The 16,474-nt window shown below is 40.3% G+C and overlaps 1 protein-coding gene across 1 annotated transcript in view; it reads right to left on the bottom strand.

Moving 5' to 3' along the window:
* The window catches only part of LOC130916758 (anoctamin-9), a 28,742-nt gene extending 12,551 nt beyond the window's left edge, over positions 1 to 16,191 (bottom strand). Inside the window, exons 1-7 of the mRNA XM_057837712.1 lie at positions 15,785 to 16,191; positions 13,261 to 13,383; positions 11,138 to 11,266; positions 10,917 to 11,053; positions 3,271 to 3,320; positions 3,145 to 3,203; positions 2,603 to 2,682 (exon numbers count right to left, since the gene is read on the bottom strand). Of these exons, the coding sequence (XP_057693695.1) occupies positions 2,603 to 2,682; positions 3,145 to 3,203; positions 3,271 to 3,320; positions 10,917 to 11,053; positions 11,138 to 11,266; positions 13,261 to 13,383; positions 15,785 to 15,838 (632 nt within the window). The 5' untranslated portion in view covers positions 15,839 to 16,191. The remainder of the gene's footprint in view (positions 1 to 2,602; positions 2,683 to 3,144; positions 3,204 to 3,270; positions 3,321 to 10,916; positions 11,054 to 11,137; positions 11,267 to 13,260; positions 13,384 to 15,784) is intronic.
* Positions 16,192 to 16,474: the final 283 nt, after the last annotated feature.

Genomic DNA, 16,474 nt, shown 5'->3' with positions numbered 1-16,474 from the left:
CAGTCATGCACATGAAGGAACGCTTATGACAGATGTTATTAAGTTTCCTATACCTAACCATTTTCATAACCCTAACCCAATGATTTTTTAACAATAGCAACTTTGTACCAAAAATGACATAATTTACTGAAGACTGTAACAACATGGTAATCTAAAACCTGAAATTTTAGGGTCACAAGTAGAAAATGTGTGATATGTGACACACAATGTTCACATTCTCATTTATAGTCAGGGGTGCACATAATTTTTTTGCCCAGGTTCTCAGAGGAGGACCTGGAGATGTGACTTGGTCCTCATTGAGCTTGAGAGCCGACCCGCCTGATGCGATAAATTTATGACAAGCTTTACTTAGAGCCAATTAACTTTAATTAATTATATTAACAATTAATGCTTGATTAACATCAACTGGCACAACAAAATTGCCATTACTTTGAAGTGAAATGTAAAGAAATAAGAAGCACCAATTCAAAATAAAGGGCATTATGCGGCTCCCACATTAACTCCAAGCCTTTTTAAAAGTGGGATATCCTCCTCATAAGACCTCATTGAACGTGCATGTTTAGCTTTGTAAAATGCGAGCAAAAACACGTTTGTCAGTGCATGTCGCTGTTCATTACCTTTATTCCGCCACTTGTCCATAGGGCGAGTGGGGTCCTGTTTGACATCGATAGTTTGCTTAATTGCCACATGCTCTCTGTTTTTTTCGTGCTTTTCAAAGTTTGGATGGCTGAAATTCTTTGACCCTACATAAAATGCGCTGCTCTTATCGGCGACATTGGGATTCTCACGGCACATTTTGTACCGCATTTCCGTGCGAGCATCATTTCCTTCTAGCCATGGTACCTCCTGTAGCCACTTTTCAGCAAAAGTCCTTTTTTTCGGTAGCTCCGGTGACGTCTCTGTCGTCTGTCTGTCTTTTGACGGGGGTGGGGGAACACGGAAATAATTTAGTGATGGCCAAATGAAGCCTCATGAAGCAATGAAGCTTTGCAGCCAATTGGTTTGCACATGTAGCAAAGCTTCATGGTGCTTCATTTACCCTATGGCGCCATCAAGTGGTCTAGAAGCCCAAGAGGTCAACATTGTTAAGAATTCAATGGCTATTTGCTTAAGACAAAGATATGAATGTGCTTGTGTTAGTAATTTAGTATGTGAACAAAATACAACAAGTGCTAAGGGTAATTTGTTATTCATTTTTATTTAGAAATAATAGCTTTCCCACAGTGGCTGGCTTTAAAGAGTTTCTTTTTTTTTTTGAAAATATTTCACCAGCTTTAGAAAATATTCTTTCACAAGGCACAGATGAAGCTGGGGTGCAGAGAAATGTGAGTGCCAGTTTATATAAATTTGGGTAGGTATTCTTTTGTGCCTCCCAGTACACTAATGGATTGTTCATTCTGTTGATGTTTGGTTCAGATAGGTACACACACACACTCACATTTATATTAAAGTAGTTTTTCTCCCTTACCTTATTGAAAGCAATCAAATCAAAATGTTCCCATACAGGGGAGGATCGCTCTTTTCGCGCAGGTTCCATCGCAAGCAAAGGACAAGGCTCGAAAAAAGATTGCACTGGTTGCACTGTTGCGCACAGATGTAACAAGTACAGGAGCCCGAAATCCACAAAATGTGAGATAACAGGCGATCGCCATTGCGTTTTGCAACCAATTTATACCGTAGTCTGTCCTGTTTTTGCAATGTGCGCCAAACGTTGGATCACTTCCGAAGCACTCACGAGATTCAGCCGGCCGCCGGCCACTGGCCGCCAGCGAGGCTTCCCACGTCATCATTTCCGGGTTTTGCTGAAATGAAGCGCGCCTCGCTACAAGCTTCGTGGAAACCCCCCTCCCATTACTCGACACAAGCTTCGGAACCTCGGCTCATTTCGTCCCATCACTAAAGTAATTACTCAGTGTGGCCTGCCTCTTCAAAATTTTGAGAAGTTATTTTCTCGTGTCCGCCGCAAATACAGTGGTCAGCCATCGGTACGCAAAAGCGTATGGAAGCCGTTGAGGGCCAGCGCATTTGTCTACGTCCAGTACGCATGCGCGCATGCGGACCACTTATGTGCACCCCTGTTTATAGTACTTTAGCAGCATTCTTGTATTATCAGCAAGAACGTAAGTGTGCTTAATAATCTTAATAAGTGTGTAGACGTTTTTTTACGGCAACAAAAAAACTCATTTACAATATTTAAAAATAAATAAAAACAAAATAATAATGTGATAGTGAATGTAAAAATAGTGGTCAAACAGGCGTGAGAAGCTAAAAAAATTACTAGCACTGAGCAGTCTGGAGACTTGATACCATTTCAGGGGAAAAAAAAAAACCTCAGTTTACCTAGTACAAAGTACAAAATCTCATGCTTGTTTGCCTGCAATTCTATTGTGACCACTATGAACCCATTGCACCTAGCTTCAATCTACATCTACATTAATTTCTCAAAACAGTGACTCCAAACAAGGTGTGTGTCATGTGCGTCACGTGTGGAGGCACCTTTGCCGTTTACAGAGGAATGCTTCAGCCTACTTAAAAGAAATGTGACAATGCTAAACAATGAGGCTTATTTGTAGACATGGAGAGCACATGTTGGGATGCAAACCTGACAGCAGTAATGGGTTGCCCTTGGAAACAAGCAGTCCATCGAGCCCAGCTCTCTGTCAGCTCTCGCTGCTTCTTTTTCTGCAGAAACATGAAAAGAAAGGGAGTACACGGTGAGGACGGCATCATTTCAAAACACCGGCGTTAACTGTTTGTTCATACAAATATGAGCGCAAATCAGCACAGTCACATTTTTTGATTCCACTTCCCCTGAGGCAAATCTTACGAAATGAAAAACCCGCTGACACGAAGAGGTGCTTGAGAAAAATCAAACCCTCATGAGCGAATCGTTGGATGACTCAGCCACATGAGATGTCATGACTCACAGTCAGATGCCGTCGGTGAACTTGACTATTGTTTGTACAGACCATTGCCAAGTTGCGTTTTACACCTCAAGGAAGTAACACACTTAGGTGGCCGGCGATATACTAATATTTAACACTACTTACAGTTGTTACATTGGATCATTCACACATAATACAATGCGGTTGACCGAGTCATTGTAGATTATGCTTTTTGTTTCCCCTAATGAGGGATTTTTACCTCATGCAGGCAAAATCTCGCCTCAAACACTTTCGACTTCATGAGTTCTCGTAGACCCTCTGGCGAAAAAGAGAGGATTCAAGATAAGTTTACGTGACTGCCAACAAGTAAAAGATTGTCTCTCACCTCCAGACTCGATAGGTGTGTGATTCAAGATGAAGTGGACAACTCTTATTCTGAGGGAAGAACATACAAAATATTTCAAAAGGAGCTGCTATCCACAGAACAAAAAATCTGTACTGTACAACCTCACGTCACTAGAGTTGTACAATTTGGGATTCAATTGAAAGGGTTTGGGGAAAATAGGAATTTAACTGTAGGTTTCAAAATAAAATCTTGTGAGCACATGTTTTGCGTTGACATTTGAAAAACGGACATCATTTTATATCGCTGAAATCAAAGAGTGTTTTGTCTTTAATTTGAATTTAACCATGATGAAGGGATTTGTAAACATTTTTTCAACACTCCAGTTGGTTCTCCTATGGCTATACTATGGTTTGACCCTGAAACCAATTACATTATTGCCTTGGCATACTGTTTATTTATAGATAATTATATGTTATAAAATGACAAATGAATGAATGAAAAATGAATAATAGTAAAATTAATAACAAACAGATTTACAGAATGGCTATTGCCCCAAATAATACCGTTGGAAAACAATTACCTTACAAAGAAAAGTAAAGTATACCTTTATAATTATGAATTATTATGTATGTTTTACATTTTTAGGTCCTATATATTTTTGTGGATAATTATGTGTTATAAAATGTTAATAAAAACCAATTTACTAACATTAAAATTCATAAAAACAGATAAAAAGTCAGTATATGGCCCCAATAACGCTGTTATTAATGATTTTTGTTGGAATTGTTGTGCATACAGTTAACATTTAAGCTTTCCTTAGATTACAGTAGCTAGTTACCAGATAGGATAACCTGTCTAGTTCGCCTTTCCTTTGTTCTGGGCCATGTGGCCCCCATGTAGTCTCTTTTCCGACCCCTCCCATCCTATTGTTTGCCCCTCAATAAATAAGGTTGCTACCACAGCAGCTACCAACCTCCACAAAAGCTACATCAACTTCCTGCGTGTTCTTTTTAGCCAAGCTAGGTGAACACAAACCTGGCTTCAAATCTAATAATTGTATATGGCGGGAAACACAGACAAGGCTAAAAAAGCAGTTTCTGCTCTTGCACCCCTCTTTAAAACAAATTACTGTATTTTAAGCCAAAAGACCTGTTGTGTTTGATAGAGCAGTATGTCTATATGCTGCCATAGCAGTCCCCCGGACTATTTTTAATTTGTCTGTTTTACCCTGGATACCCCGGTTTACAGACACTGCGCAACCGCTTTTGTTTCAACCCAGCCATAAAAAGGTATTATATTTAGTATTTGAAATGTCAATCATTTTTAGCTTAGAATCATTAATTCATGTCTAATATTTAGTTAAAAAAAAAAAAAAAGACTGAAAATTATTCACTCGCATCTTTTAAACTTTTAAACAAATTATGACACAATAAAAAAAATGTCTGTAAATAGGTCACAGATATGTACCTCATAACAATTGCTTGATTGTATTTATTTTGTTAGTCGCATTTCCCCCGATATTTTACATGATAAATAATTGATCCAAACAAAGAAAAATTGCAAAAAAAAGTTTAAAAGGGTAATTTTTTTCAAAAAGAAAATTTCAACCACTCCTTGTTATCTGTGATTTCTGCATCGCAACCCTTGTTATATTACCGTGTTTCACCCATAAAATCCCCACAAAGTCCAGCTGTGGCCATTCACATCTGTGTCTTGACACTCGGCAATACATGCTACACAGAGTTTTTGGATCGAAACAAGGAAAGTACGCGATAATATCTCAATAAAATCACGGTGTCTTTAAATATGCTCTTTCATGCTCTCACCTCGAGTTACCAATAAGCCACAAAAAGACATAAATTGCAGTCGAGAATTATGGACACAGCAGGCTAACTGACTAGCATGCTGTCCATTATCTTTTCGACCCTTGTTGCCGTTTGGATTGCTTATTATTGGATGAAAGGGATGTATGAGATATACTACATGCTTAAATCATAAAGCCTATGTCCTAGGCTTCAAGGCTAAATACAATAATACATAGCGTTATGTACTCACATTTATATGTTCCCTTTATACATATGAAGCCTTTTATTCTCAGTATCTCGCATTCACATTCTTTAATCATAACTGAAAAAATATTTTAAAAAGCCCACTGCAAGAATTTAAATATGATGGTATTGGAATTTAACCCCTAAAATTCCCCTGGAAATGTTTTTTCTTTGCACAGATTTAAATCAAGCCAAATCAAAAACTTTATGCAGTAAAGGTATTATTAACTATACAGCTAACTCCCCATTTAGCCATGTTTATTTACAAAATAAAACACAGGGCTAAATTAAATCTAGGTTTACTAACACACCAATTTCCTTTATTATTGTACATCCACCCACATGTCTTAGTGCATGCATATTGATTAGCAGAGACTTGAGTAGACAAAGGGGGATCATCTTGAAGTGTTCGTTATTTATTATGTACCAGGATGGGTGTCCAAAACCTTTTTTTAAATGAGAAACTTAAAGAAAATTTCAAAGGTCTCAAAAATGTCTTTTTTTCACTCACCTGATTTGACCTACTTTTAAGGTGTCAAAAAATGCCCTCCTGTTCAAAAGTTTTTTTCCCCTCAGAAAATAGAGATTTTATTTATGTTATATCACACATGCACATAGGACAATTTTGAAGTTTGGCCAAATTGGGGGTCTCAGAGCGGAACTTCAAGTCACCTGAATGTTTTCCGCCATGTACTGGTATATACAAATATATGCAGTATATATTAGGGGTGTGACAAAATATCGAAATGGTGATATATCGTGATACTTTGTATCCCAAATGGTTATCGATATGCCCTTGCCAAGAATTGAGATATCGTTTTAAAAAGGTGTCAATGTCTACAAAAAAAATATAAAGGAACCAACAAGTTGCTACCCAAATTTTCCCCCATAATAGTGCCTCAGTTAACTCTAACAATGCATTGACGGTCCTCAAAGCCCAATCCATTTAGACAGGGAACATTCGTTCATTCGAAACCAGAGCATTCACAGTCATTCTGTCCGATTTTCGGGGCATTTACAGGTCACTTGATGTTCATTTAAGGGCATTTTCATGTCATTTCCTGTTGAGTTTGAGTCACTTCCTATTCATTTGGGTGATTCCCAGGTCACTTTCTGTTCTGTAACTCAAAATTAACAGGAAATGACCCATAAAATACCCCAAAATCAAAAGGAAGTAACTGAAAATCAACAGGTAAATGACCTTAAATGGCCCAAAATTACCTCATTGCCTGGCGTTGGCTGCCACTGACGGCCATAGATGATGTTCATTCGCTGCCATCCCTCCCACTTCAAACGGATTGGACGTCTACTAGTGATAAACTCATTCCAATTCACAGCAGAAGCTTGTTTTTCTGTTTATTAGTTGTTTGTAAAATATCCAAAAATGATTTCCTGACCAATGTATCGATAATCGTTGTATCGCCATATCGTCAGATTATCGTTATCGTGAGCTTTGTATTGCAAATCGTATCGTATCGTGAGGTACCTAGAGGTTCCCACTCCTGATATATATGGCGGAAAACACTGAGGTGACTTGAAGTTCCGCTCTGAGACCCCCTTATTGGCCAACTTTCAAAATTCTCTGATTTGCATGTGTGATACATCACTGGAAAGCTTAAAATCTCAATTTTCTGGGGGACGAAAAAATTTGAACAGGAGGGCATTTAAAAAAAAAATACAATTTTTAACAGCAAAACCCTATTTGAAGGTGAGAGCACGCGAGAGCAGAATTAAAGATGCCATGACATGACTTTAACGAGATATTATCATATACTTACCTCGTTTCGATCCAAAAACTCCATGTAGCATGCATCACCGAGTGTCAAGACACAGCTGTGAATGGCCATAGCTGGATTTTTGGGGGGATTTTATTTGTGAAACATGGTAATAAAAGGTGGTTGGTGCCTGTCGTGGCGGCAATCCCCGAACCCGCTGGTGGACACCAGTGGTAAGGGATGCCGTCAAGCTGAAGAAGGAGGCCTATCGGGCCTTTTTGGCCTGTGGGACTCCGGAGGCAGCTGACAGGTACCGGCTGGCCAAGCGGACTGCGGCTTCGGCGGTCGCCGAGGCAAAAACTCGGACATGGGAGGAGTTCGGCGAGGCCATGGAAAACGACTTCCGGACGGCTTCGAGGAAATTCTGGTCCACCATCCGGCGTCTGAGGAGAGGAAAGCAGTGCACCATTAACACTGTGTATAGTGAAGATGGTGTACTGCTGACCTCGACTCGGGACGTCGTGAGTCGGTGGGGAGAATACTTCGAAGCCCTCCTCAATTCCACCTACACGCCTTCCTTTGAGGAAGCAGAGTCTGGGGACTCTGAGGTGGGCTCTTCAATCTCTGGGGTTGAAGTCACTGAGGCGGTTGGTAAGCTCCTCGGTGGCAAGGCCACGGCGGTAGATGAGATCCGCCCGGAGTTCCTAAAGGCTCTGGATGTTGTAGGGCTGTCATGGCTGACACGCCTCTACAACATCGCGTGGACATCGGGGACAGTGCCTCTGGATTGGCAGACCGGGGTGGTGGTCCCCCTTTTTAAAAAGGGGGAACGGAGGGTGTGTTCCAATTATAGAGGGATCACACTCCTCAGCCTCCCCGGTAAAGTCTATTCAGGGGTGCTGGAGAGGAGGGTCCGTCGGGAAGTCGAATCTCGGATTCAGGAGGAGCAGTGTGGTTTTCGTCCCGGCCGTGGAACAGTGGACCAGCTCTACACCCTCGGCAGGGTCCTCGAGGGTGCATGGGAGTTCGCCCAACCAGTCTACATGTGTTTTGTGGATTTGGAGAAGGCGTTTGACCGTGTGCCTAGGGGAGTCCTGTGGAGGGTGCTCCGGGAGTACGGGGTACCAAGCCCCTTGGTAAGGGCTGTTCGGTCCCTGTACGACCGGTGTCAGAGTCTGGTCCGCATTGCCGGCAGTAAGTCGAATTCGTTCCCAGTGAGGATTGGACTCCGCCAAGGCTGCCCTTTGTCACCGATTCTGTTCAGAATTTTTATGGACAGAATTTCTAGGCGCAGCCGAAGCGTTGAGGGTGTCCGGTTTGGTGGCCTCAGCATTGCATCTCTGCTTTTTGCAGACGATGTGGTGCTGTTGGCTTCATCAAGCCGTGACCTCCAACTCTCACTGGGGCGGTTTGCAGCTGAGTGTGAAGCAGTTGGGATGAAGATCAGCACCTCCAAATCCGAGACCATGGTCCTCAGCCGGAAAAGGGTGGCATGCCCTCTCCGGGTCGGGGATGAGATCCTGCCCCAAGTGGAGGAGTTCAAGTATCTTGGGGTCTTGTTCACGAGTGAGGGTAGGAGGGAGCGGGAGATTGATAGGCGGATCGGTGCAGCATATGCAGTGATGCGGACTCTGCACTGGTCCGTTGTGGTGAAGAAGGAGCTGAGCCAAAAGGCGAAGCTCTCGATTTACCGGTCGATCTACGTTCCTACCCTCACCTATGGTCACGAGCTGTGGGTCGTGACCGAAAGAACAAGATCACGGATACAAGCGGCCGAAATGAGTTTCCTCCGCAGGGTGTCCAGGCTCTCCCTTAGAGATCGGGTGAGAAGCTCGGTCATCCGGGAGGGGCTTGGTGTCGAGCCGCTACTCCTCCGCGTTGAGAGGAGCCAGTTGAGGTGGCTCGGGCATCTGGTTCGGATGCCTCCTGGACGCCTCCCTGGAGAGGTGTTCCGGGCATGTCCCACCGGCAGGAGGCCCCGGGGTCGACCCAGGACACGCTGGAGAGACTATGTCGCTTGGCTGGCCTGGGAACGCCTTGGAATCCCGCCGGAGGAGCTGGCTGAAGTGGCTGGGGAGAGGGAAGTCTGGGCTTCCCTGCTGAAGCTGCTGCCCCCGCGACCCGACCCCGGAATAAGCGGAAGATAATGGATGGATGGATGGATGGATGGATGGATGGATGGATGGATGGATGGATGGATGGATGGATGGATGGATGGATGGATGGATGGATGGATGGATGGTAATAAAACAAGGGTCGCTATGCAGAAATCGCAGACATCAAGGAGTGATCAAGATTTTTTTTTTTTTCCATATATTTACCCTTTTAAATTTTTTTCCCCAATTTTTTTTTGTTGGGATAAATTATTTATCATCTAACATATCAGAGAAAATGCGACAGTAACAAAAAAATATAGTTAAGCGATAGTTATGAGGTAGATATCAGTGATCTATATACAGACAGCATTTTTTTCATTGTTTCATAATTTGTTTAAAAGATGCGAGTGAATAACTTTTTAAAGTCGTTTTTTTTTTTAAACTAAATATTAGACATCAATTAATGATTAAGGTAAAAATGACAGACATTTTGAATAACAAATATAATAACTTTCTTTTTATGGCTTGGTTGAAACAAAAGCGGTTGCGTGGTGTCTGTAAACGGGGGTTTCCAGGGTAAAAACAGACAAATTAAAAATTGTTTAGGGGCTTAATGCGCCATGAATCTGCTATGGCAGCATATAGACATATTATTCTATTAAACATAGTTGTTGTTTTGGCTTAAAATACAACAGTTTCTTTTAAAGAGGAGAGCAAGAGCAGAAACTGCTTTTTCAGTCTTGTCTGTGTTTTTTTGGCAAATATGTTTTTTATGCCTGTCAAAATTATCATGTTAACAGGTGGTAATTAATTTTTTAAAGTAATCACGTTAAAATATTTGACGCATTTAACGCACATGCCCCGCTCAAATAGATTAAAATGAAAGCACACTGTCATGTGCACTTGTTACTTGTGTTTTTGGGTGTTTTGTCGCCCTCTGCTGGCGCTTGGGTGCGACTGATTTTATGGGTTCAGCACCATTGTGTAATTATTGACATCAACAATGGCGAGCTACTAGTTTATTTTTTGATTGAAAGTTTTACAAATTTTATTAAAACGAAAACATTAAGAGGGGTTTTAATATAAAATTTCAATAACTTGTTCTAACATTTATCTTTTAAGAGTCTTTCTATCCATGGATCGCTTTAACAGTTAATAACGTTAATGCCATCTTGTTGATTTATTGTTATAAAAACAAATACAGAACTTATGTACAGTATGTTGAATATATATATCCGTCTTGTCTTGTCTTTCCATTCCAACAATAATTTACAGAAAAATGTGGCATATTTTATAGATGGTTTGAATTGCAATTGTGATTAATTAATTTTTAAGCTGTGACTAACTCAATTCAAAATTCTAATCGTTTGACAGCCCTAATATTTTTTTTTAATTTCATGGCATTTAAATTATTGTCTGCCACTGACAACAATAGATGTCTAATTCATCTAAAACTGGTAGAACTGTATGTGAATTCTCAAGTTTCATTGCATTTAATGGCAGTCTATCCATTCGACAATACATTTCGCCTAGGAGAGACTGCCAGGAAATAATCGCTCCCCCTGTCAAAATGGACTGGATGTCTAGTGCCATCAATGGCATTCAGTTAGTTCAATGTAGTCATCACTGTAGTCACATGAAAAATGATGTTAGTGCAAGTCAGGCAGCATTCAGGAATGGTTAACCTTATTCTAGTTTGAACAGCAAACAAGCACTTTGAGTCATTTAAATACTTTCAAATCAGACTTATCCAGTCATTATTTATTGTATCTCATGAAAAGAATGAAAGGTTACATCTACATCCGCTGCCACGTACTAATGCTTACCTGGTGCTGAGAGGCAAATTGTTCTGGTCTGAACTCCAATTACAGGCATCAGAAACCTTAAGCAAATATCTGTACTTCTCGAAAATCTCCAGAGGTGCTTGAACACCGAAGAAAACCAGGTCATCGTCTATAAGTTTCTGTTCAAAGGAAGAATGAAAGAAATGACTAAAACGTTACTCGTAATACAAATGGTTCACTTTATCTCGTGGATTCACACTCACTGTAATTTTAAAATTCTTCTTTTTAAGTTCCTCAATATATTCGTTTCGCTTCTTGAGGGTCTCTCGATCCAGGTGCTCTCTTGTTTTTGCAACCAGCACATAGTCGTATGTGAGGGGATTGTACTGTATCTCAAAAACAATATCATGCCAAATTAATTATCTGCACTTATCAGAGCCACTTCATATTATTGCAACAATCAGTAACTAATGTGATGCAATTCAATGTACAGTAACTTGGTAGGGCTGTAATGAATAGCAATGTCGTATTTAATGTGTTGTCATTTTTGCAGATCCAAAAAATAAGGTACTGGATCCCTCACATTTTGTTCCAGGTAAATAGAAACCTAAAGTGGTATGAAAAAGTATCTGAACCTTTAGGAATTTCTCACATTTCTGCATGAAATCACCATCAAATGTGATCTGATCTTTGTCAAAATCGCACAGATGAAAATACATTGTCTGCTTTAAATAAAACCACCCAAACATTGATAGGTTTTCATATTTTAATGAGGATAGCATGCAAACAATGACAGAAGAGGCAAAAATAAGTAAGTGAACCCTTTGCCTAAGGTAACTTAAGAGCAATTAAAACCCATTTTTGCCAAACATTCTAAGTCAGGTGTGTGCCCAATCTCTGATGAATGGTTTAAAGCTGCCCTGCCCACCATAAAACACACACCTGGTAAGAAATGTCTTGACGAAAAGCATTTTCTGATGTGCATCATAGCTCGGTCAAAAGAGCTGTCTGAAGACCTGTGATCAAGGATTGTTGATTTGTATGAAGCTGGGAAAGGATACAAAACCATCTCTAAAAGTCTGGATGTTCATCAATCGACATTCAGAGAAGTTGTCTACAAATGGAGAGTTTGGCACTGTTGCTTCTCTCCCAAGGAGTGACCGTCCACCAAAGATGACGCCAAAGGTTCAGTGCAGAATACTCAGAGAGGTAAAAAAAAAAACCTAGATTGTCTGCTAAAGACTTACAGAAATCACTGGTGCAGTCCAATATCTCTGTGCACACATCAACTATATGTAAAACTATGGCCAAGAATGGTGTTCATGGGAGGACTCCACGGAGGAAGCCACTGCCCTGGAAAAAAACAAAAAACATTGTTGCTCGTTTAATGTTCGTAAAAAAGCACTTGGACGGACCACAGACGTTTTGGCAAAATATTTTGTAGACTGATGACACCAAAGTTGAATTGTTTGGGAGTAACACACAAGGTCATGTTCGGAGGAAAAATGGAACAGCTCACCAACATCAACACCTCATCCCTACCGTAAAGCATGGTGGAGGGAGCATCATGATTTGGGGCTGTTTTGCTTCCTCAGGGCCTGGACAACTTTAATGGAAGAATGAATTCAAAGGTTTATCAGGATGTTTTGCAAGAAAACATGAGGCTGTCTGTTAAAGCTAAAAAGAGGATGGATGCTGCGGCAAGACGATGATCCAAAACACAGAAGTAAATCAACTTCAGAATGGTTTCAGGAGAACAAAATACACGTTCTGGAGTGGCCAAGTCAAAGTCCAGACTTGAACCCCATTGAGATGCTGTGGCATGACCTAAAGACAACGATTCATGCCAGACATCCCAGGAATCTGACTAAACTACAGCAGTTTGTAGAGAAGGATGTGCCAAGATTAGTCATGATCGATGTGCCAGACCGATCTGCAGCTACAGGAAAAGCGTCTGGTTGAAGTTACTGCTGCCAAAGGGAGGGCACAAAATATTAAATGTGATGGTTCACTTACCTATTTTTCCCCCCTTCTGTCATTGTTTTCATACTATCCTCATCAAAATATGATAACCTATAAATTTTTGGGTGGTTTTAGTTGAAGCAGACTTTTTTCATCTGTGTGATTTTGACAAAGATCAGATCACATTCGGTGGTGATTTTAGACAGAATCTGATGTGGTTTGTTCTCAGATTTACACAAGTTGAGGAAGAAAGTTTTGATGTAGAGGTTGAAGGAAGAAAAGAGGAAAAGAATGACCGAGTCACGGCCAGAAAGTGTTGATTTCTATTCACTACCCCCCCCCCCCCCAATTAAACTATCTCAGTCATATATACTGTAAAGCTGGTTAAAATGGAAGGTATGTTGTTGAAAGGTGTATTAAATACTTGTTCATGTGCCCCTTTTGATCTCTGAGCACCTGCCCCTCCGTCCGTCTCTGCACGGCCCTGTATCTGGTCATGGCCATTTTCTCGAACAACACCCATTCGCTCCAGTAGTTCGATGCTAGGCTATTGAACAGATCAACCACAAGCCATAGTTTAATTCTTGAATAAATTCTTTTCAACACAGAAATATTAAATGAAACAGTGATTTTAATGAAAGAAATGATACTCAGATTACTAATTACATCCTCAGAAAGATCACTATCAAGAACTCTCATGTGGGCGTGTGTGAGAGCTAGAAGACCAATGTTTCACTTCTCTGTGCCCATCCTGACTCATCTCTGTCACTGGACGAGGTTAATCGAGTGTGACAGTGGCCCGTGCGGTAGGATGCGTGCTCTCAACATGTGTTATTCACAGACGCATTCCACACAAAACTGCATGCAGCATGGCGTGATTGTGCACTGACAAGATGACAACATAATGCCTCTCTGTTGGTACGCCTACGTGACTGTAGCAGCAATTGGCACCAACATATTGAACAACAATATACTGATATAGAGGCAGTTAAGTTGATCAACTCATTGGCTCCCATTAATGGCAATAGACATCCAAAACATTTTAACTGGGAGCACTAGTCCTCCCTTTTCAAACAGATAGGACGTCTATTGTCGTCAACTGCATCAAAACATGATCATCCACGACCAACCCTCCCAGTATAAATAGATGTTTTTACAAGATCTTCTAATTTGAGCAAGGGTGTGTAGACTTCTAAATCTGCTGCACATGCAATTTTTGTCATAACGCCCATCCATTTATCAGTTCATATCGTTGTTTTGCCACTTTGTTTCTGAGTGAATGGCAAACATTTTCTTCACAACAGTAACCTAAACATCTCTTAAATTGACACACTACTATATACTGTAACATATAGGCGGAGTTTGACTTTTGGGGCAGGGGGGCACAACATGTTGATGACCCCGAAATGCAGTGTCAGCAATAAAATTAACTTACAAGACTATTTATAATAATAAGTTGAAAATGAGCGTTTTTTTGTTTCCCATCATTCTTGAGGGGAATTCTAAATCAGGCTGCTTAGGCAATACTTTTGGCCAAGATCGTCATCCATTGAATATGGTACGCCCGCCGGAGTCGTGCCAATGTAGTTACCTCAGTCAAAAATTGTATCCCTTGGGCGGAGGCATATGGAGGTAGATTTGTATCTTCATTATTCGATCAAAAAAAGTTGCTTCAATCAAAATATATATTTTCAATTAAAAGAAAAATCACTTCAATCAAAAAAATGTGTTTGAATGCAAAAATAATTTTTCAACATTCAAAAAAATTCATTTAAAAGCTATTTTTATTTGATTTTTTTAATTGAAGTCTTTTTTTTTTGATTGAAGCAACTTTTTTGATTGAAGTAATGTTGTTTTGTGTTTGGGCCACATTTTGGCTTGGACATTTGTGTCTATTATTCAATCAAAAAATAAATTGCTTCATACAAAAAAATATATTTTCAAAAGAAAAGTCAATCCAATCAAAAAAAGAAAAATTTCAATCATAGTAAAAACGTTTTTGAATGCGAAAAAATATTTGAGACTCAAAAATTTGCATTTGGACACACAAATTTTCATTAAAAAAAGGTTTTCTTTAATTTTAGCAATCCTTTTTGTGTTTGGGCCATATTATGGGTAGGACATTTGTGTCTAAATCATTCAATCCCTCAAAAAGTTGCTTCAATCATAAAAGAATATTGTCAATCAAAGAAAAAAAAAACATTTGAAAAATGAAATTGCCCTCCCCTATTTTTTTTTTATTTTGTATTTTTTGAAAATAATATGCAAAGCAAATGACCGTCTAAGGTGCTAGTCACATGATCTGTTGGAAAAATAATTTTTACCCATTGTAAAATGATCTTTTTTTGTTCATTTCATTCATTTTTGTTGTTTGTTTTCTTGCTTTACAAATTTTATCTATATACGAAAGTCAATTACATGCAATGACACTTTTTGGCCACCAGAGAGGGCCTGGCCCCCCTTAAACTCAGCTTATGCTTTAACATCAAAGTTGCTCAACAAAAAATAGTTTCGAATAATTTCATTTCATGAAAATATAACAGTGACCCATGTCTATCGTAATCTCATTAAAGAACGCTGCAATCTAGAAACATTAAAAGCATTGTGGTACTCTACACGAGAAAAAGCCTCTCAGTAAGATGCGGTGTAGTTCTGCACCCACAACAACAATCTATTAAGGGAGGATTGTTAAATGCTCACTCCGCGTTGGATCTACAAGTGTGCCTAAAGAGGATATGAAACCATTCCATAGAAGGAACATTGACCTGCAGTGGTCATATTGTCAGAGGTGGGGTCATGTTCGCCACTTGCATATATTTATGTGGGTGCTAAAAGCATGCTTGGGTGTCATATTGCCAAGAAAACAGCAGGCATGTACCTGCGAAAAACGAACATTACGTATAGCCTCTATGTAAAGGTAAAGTATGCAAATTAGTACATTTCCTTACCTGCCTCCTGTGTCCCGAGACTTCCGACATGATTAAGAGGGGGGGAAATGACATAAATTGAGAGTCTGCGAAGTCTCCTCGTGGATAATTCCACGTCCTTCGGTGGGCCGCTTTGAGTTCCTGTGATCAGGCAGGTAACTTCCGTAGTCCTCCTCGGCAACAAGCAGGTCGTCGTTTGTTGTTGCGAAGGAATGTAGGAGCGACTCTACCTGTTGCTGCCGAGACACGAGCTTCCACCTTTTCTTGCGTGACTAAGATTTCCCAGCGATATAAACAAAAAGAAAAACCTCAAAAGAGCGGCGTGTGGTGTTTTTAGCTCCACGCTGAGAAGGCTTGCTGGTTTCGAGTAATGTCCTGTCAGGTGCGATGGAATGATTTTATTGTTGCCTCCTCCTCAAGGGATGCGGAGTGACTCGTACTGACCACTAGATGGCAGCAAATGCAATTATTAAGACCGGATAGGCGAAACTCGAACACATTTTATGCCACATTTCATAATGATAACACCTGTAGTGACTAAACAGGCACCCTTTGTTGCAAGGGCGTAGGTTTGGTCTAAATATTGGTAGGGACGATCTAACAGCATAACCTGCGTGTACACTTTTTGCTGGGGACGGGACATTAATAAGACCAAACATATTTGGTGAATGGAGGTCAGGGCTACATTTCTCACCAATATGAACCTAATTA

The sequence above is a fragment of the Corythoichthys intestinalis genome, chromosome 5 (genome assembly GCF_030265065.1).
Source record: "Corythoichthys intestinalis isolate RoL2023-P3 chromosome 5, ASM3026506v1, whole genome shotgun sequence".
NCBI classification, from domain to species: domain Eukaryota; kingdom Metazoa; phylum Chordata; class Actinopteri; order Syngnathiformes; family Syngnathidae; genus Corythoichthys; species Corythoichthys intestinalis.
Note: the sequence above shows the minus strand (reverse complement) of the source record. Positions and strands in the feature narration are given on the sequence as shown.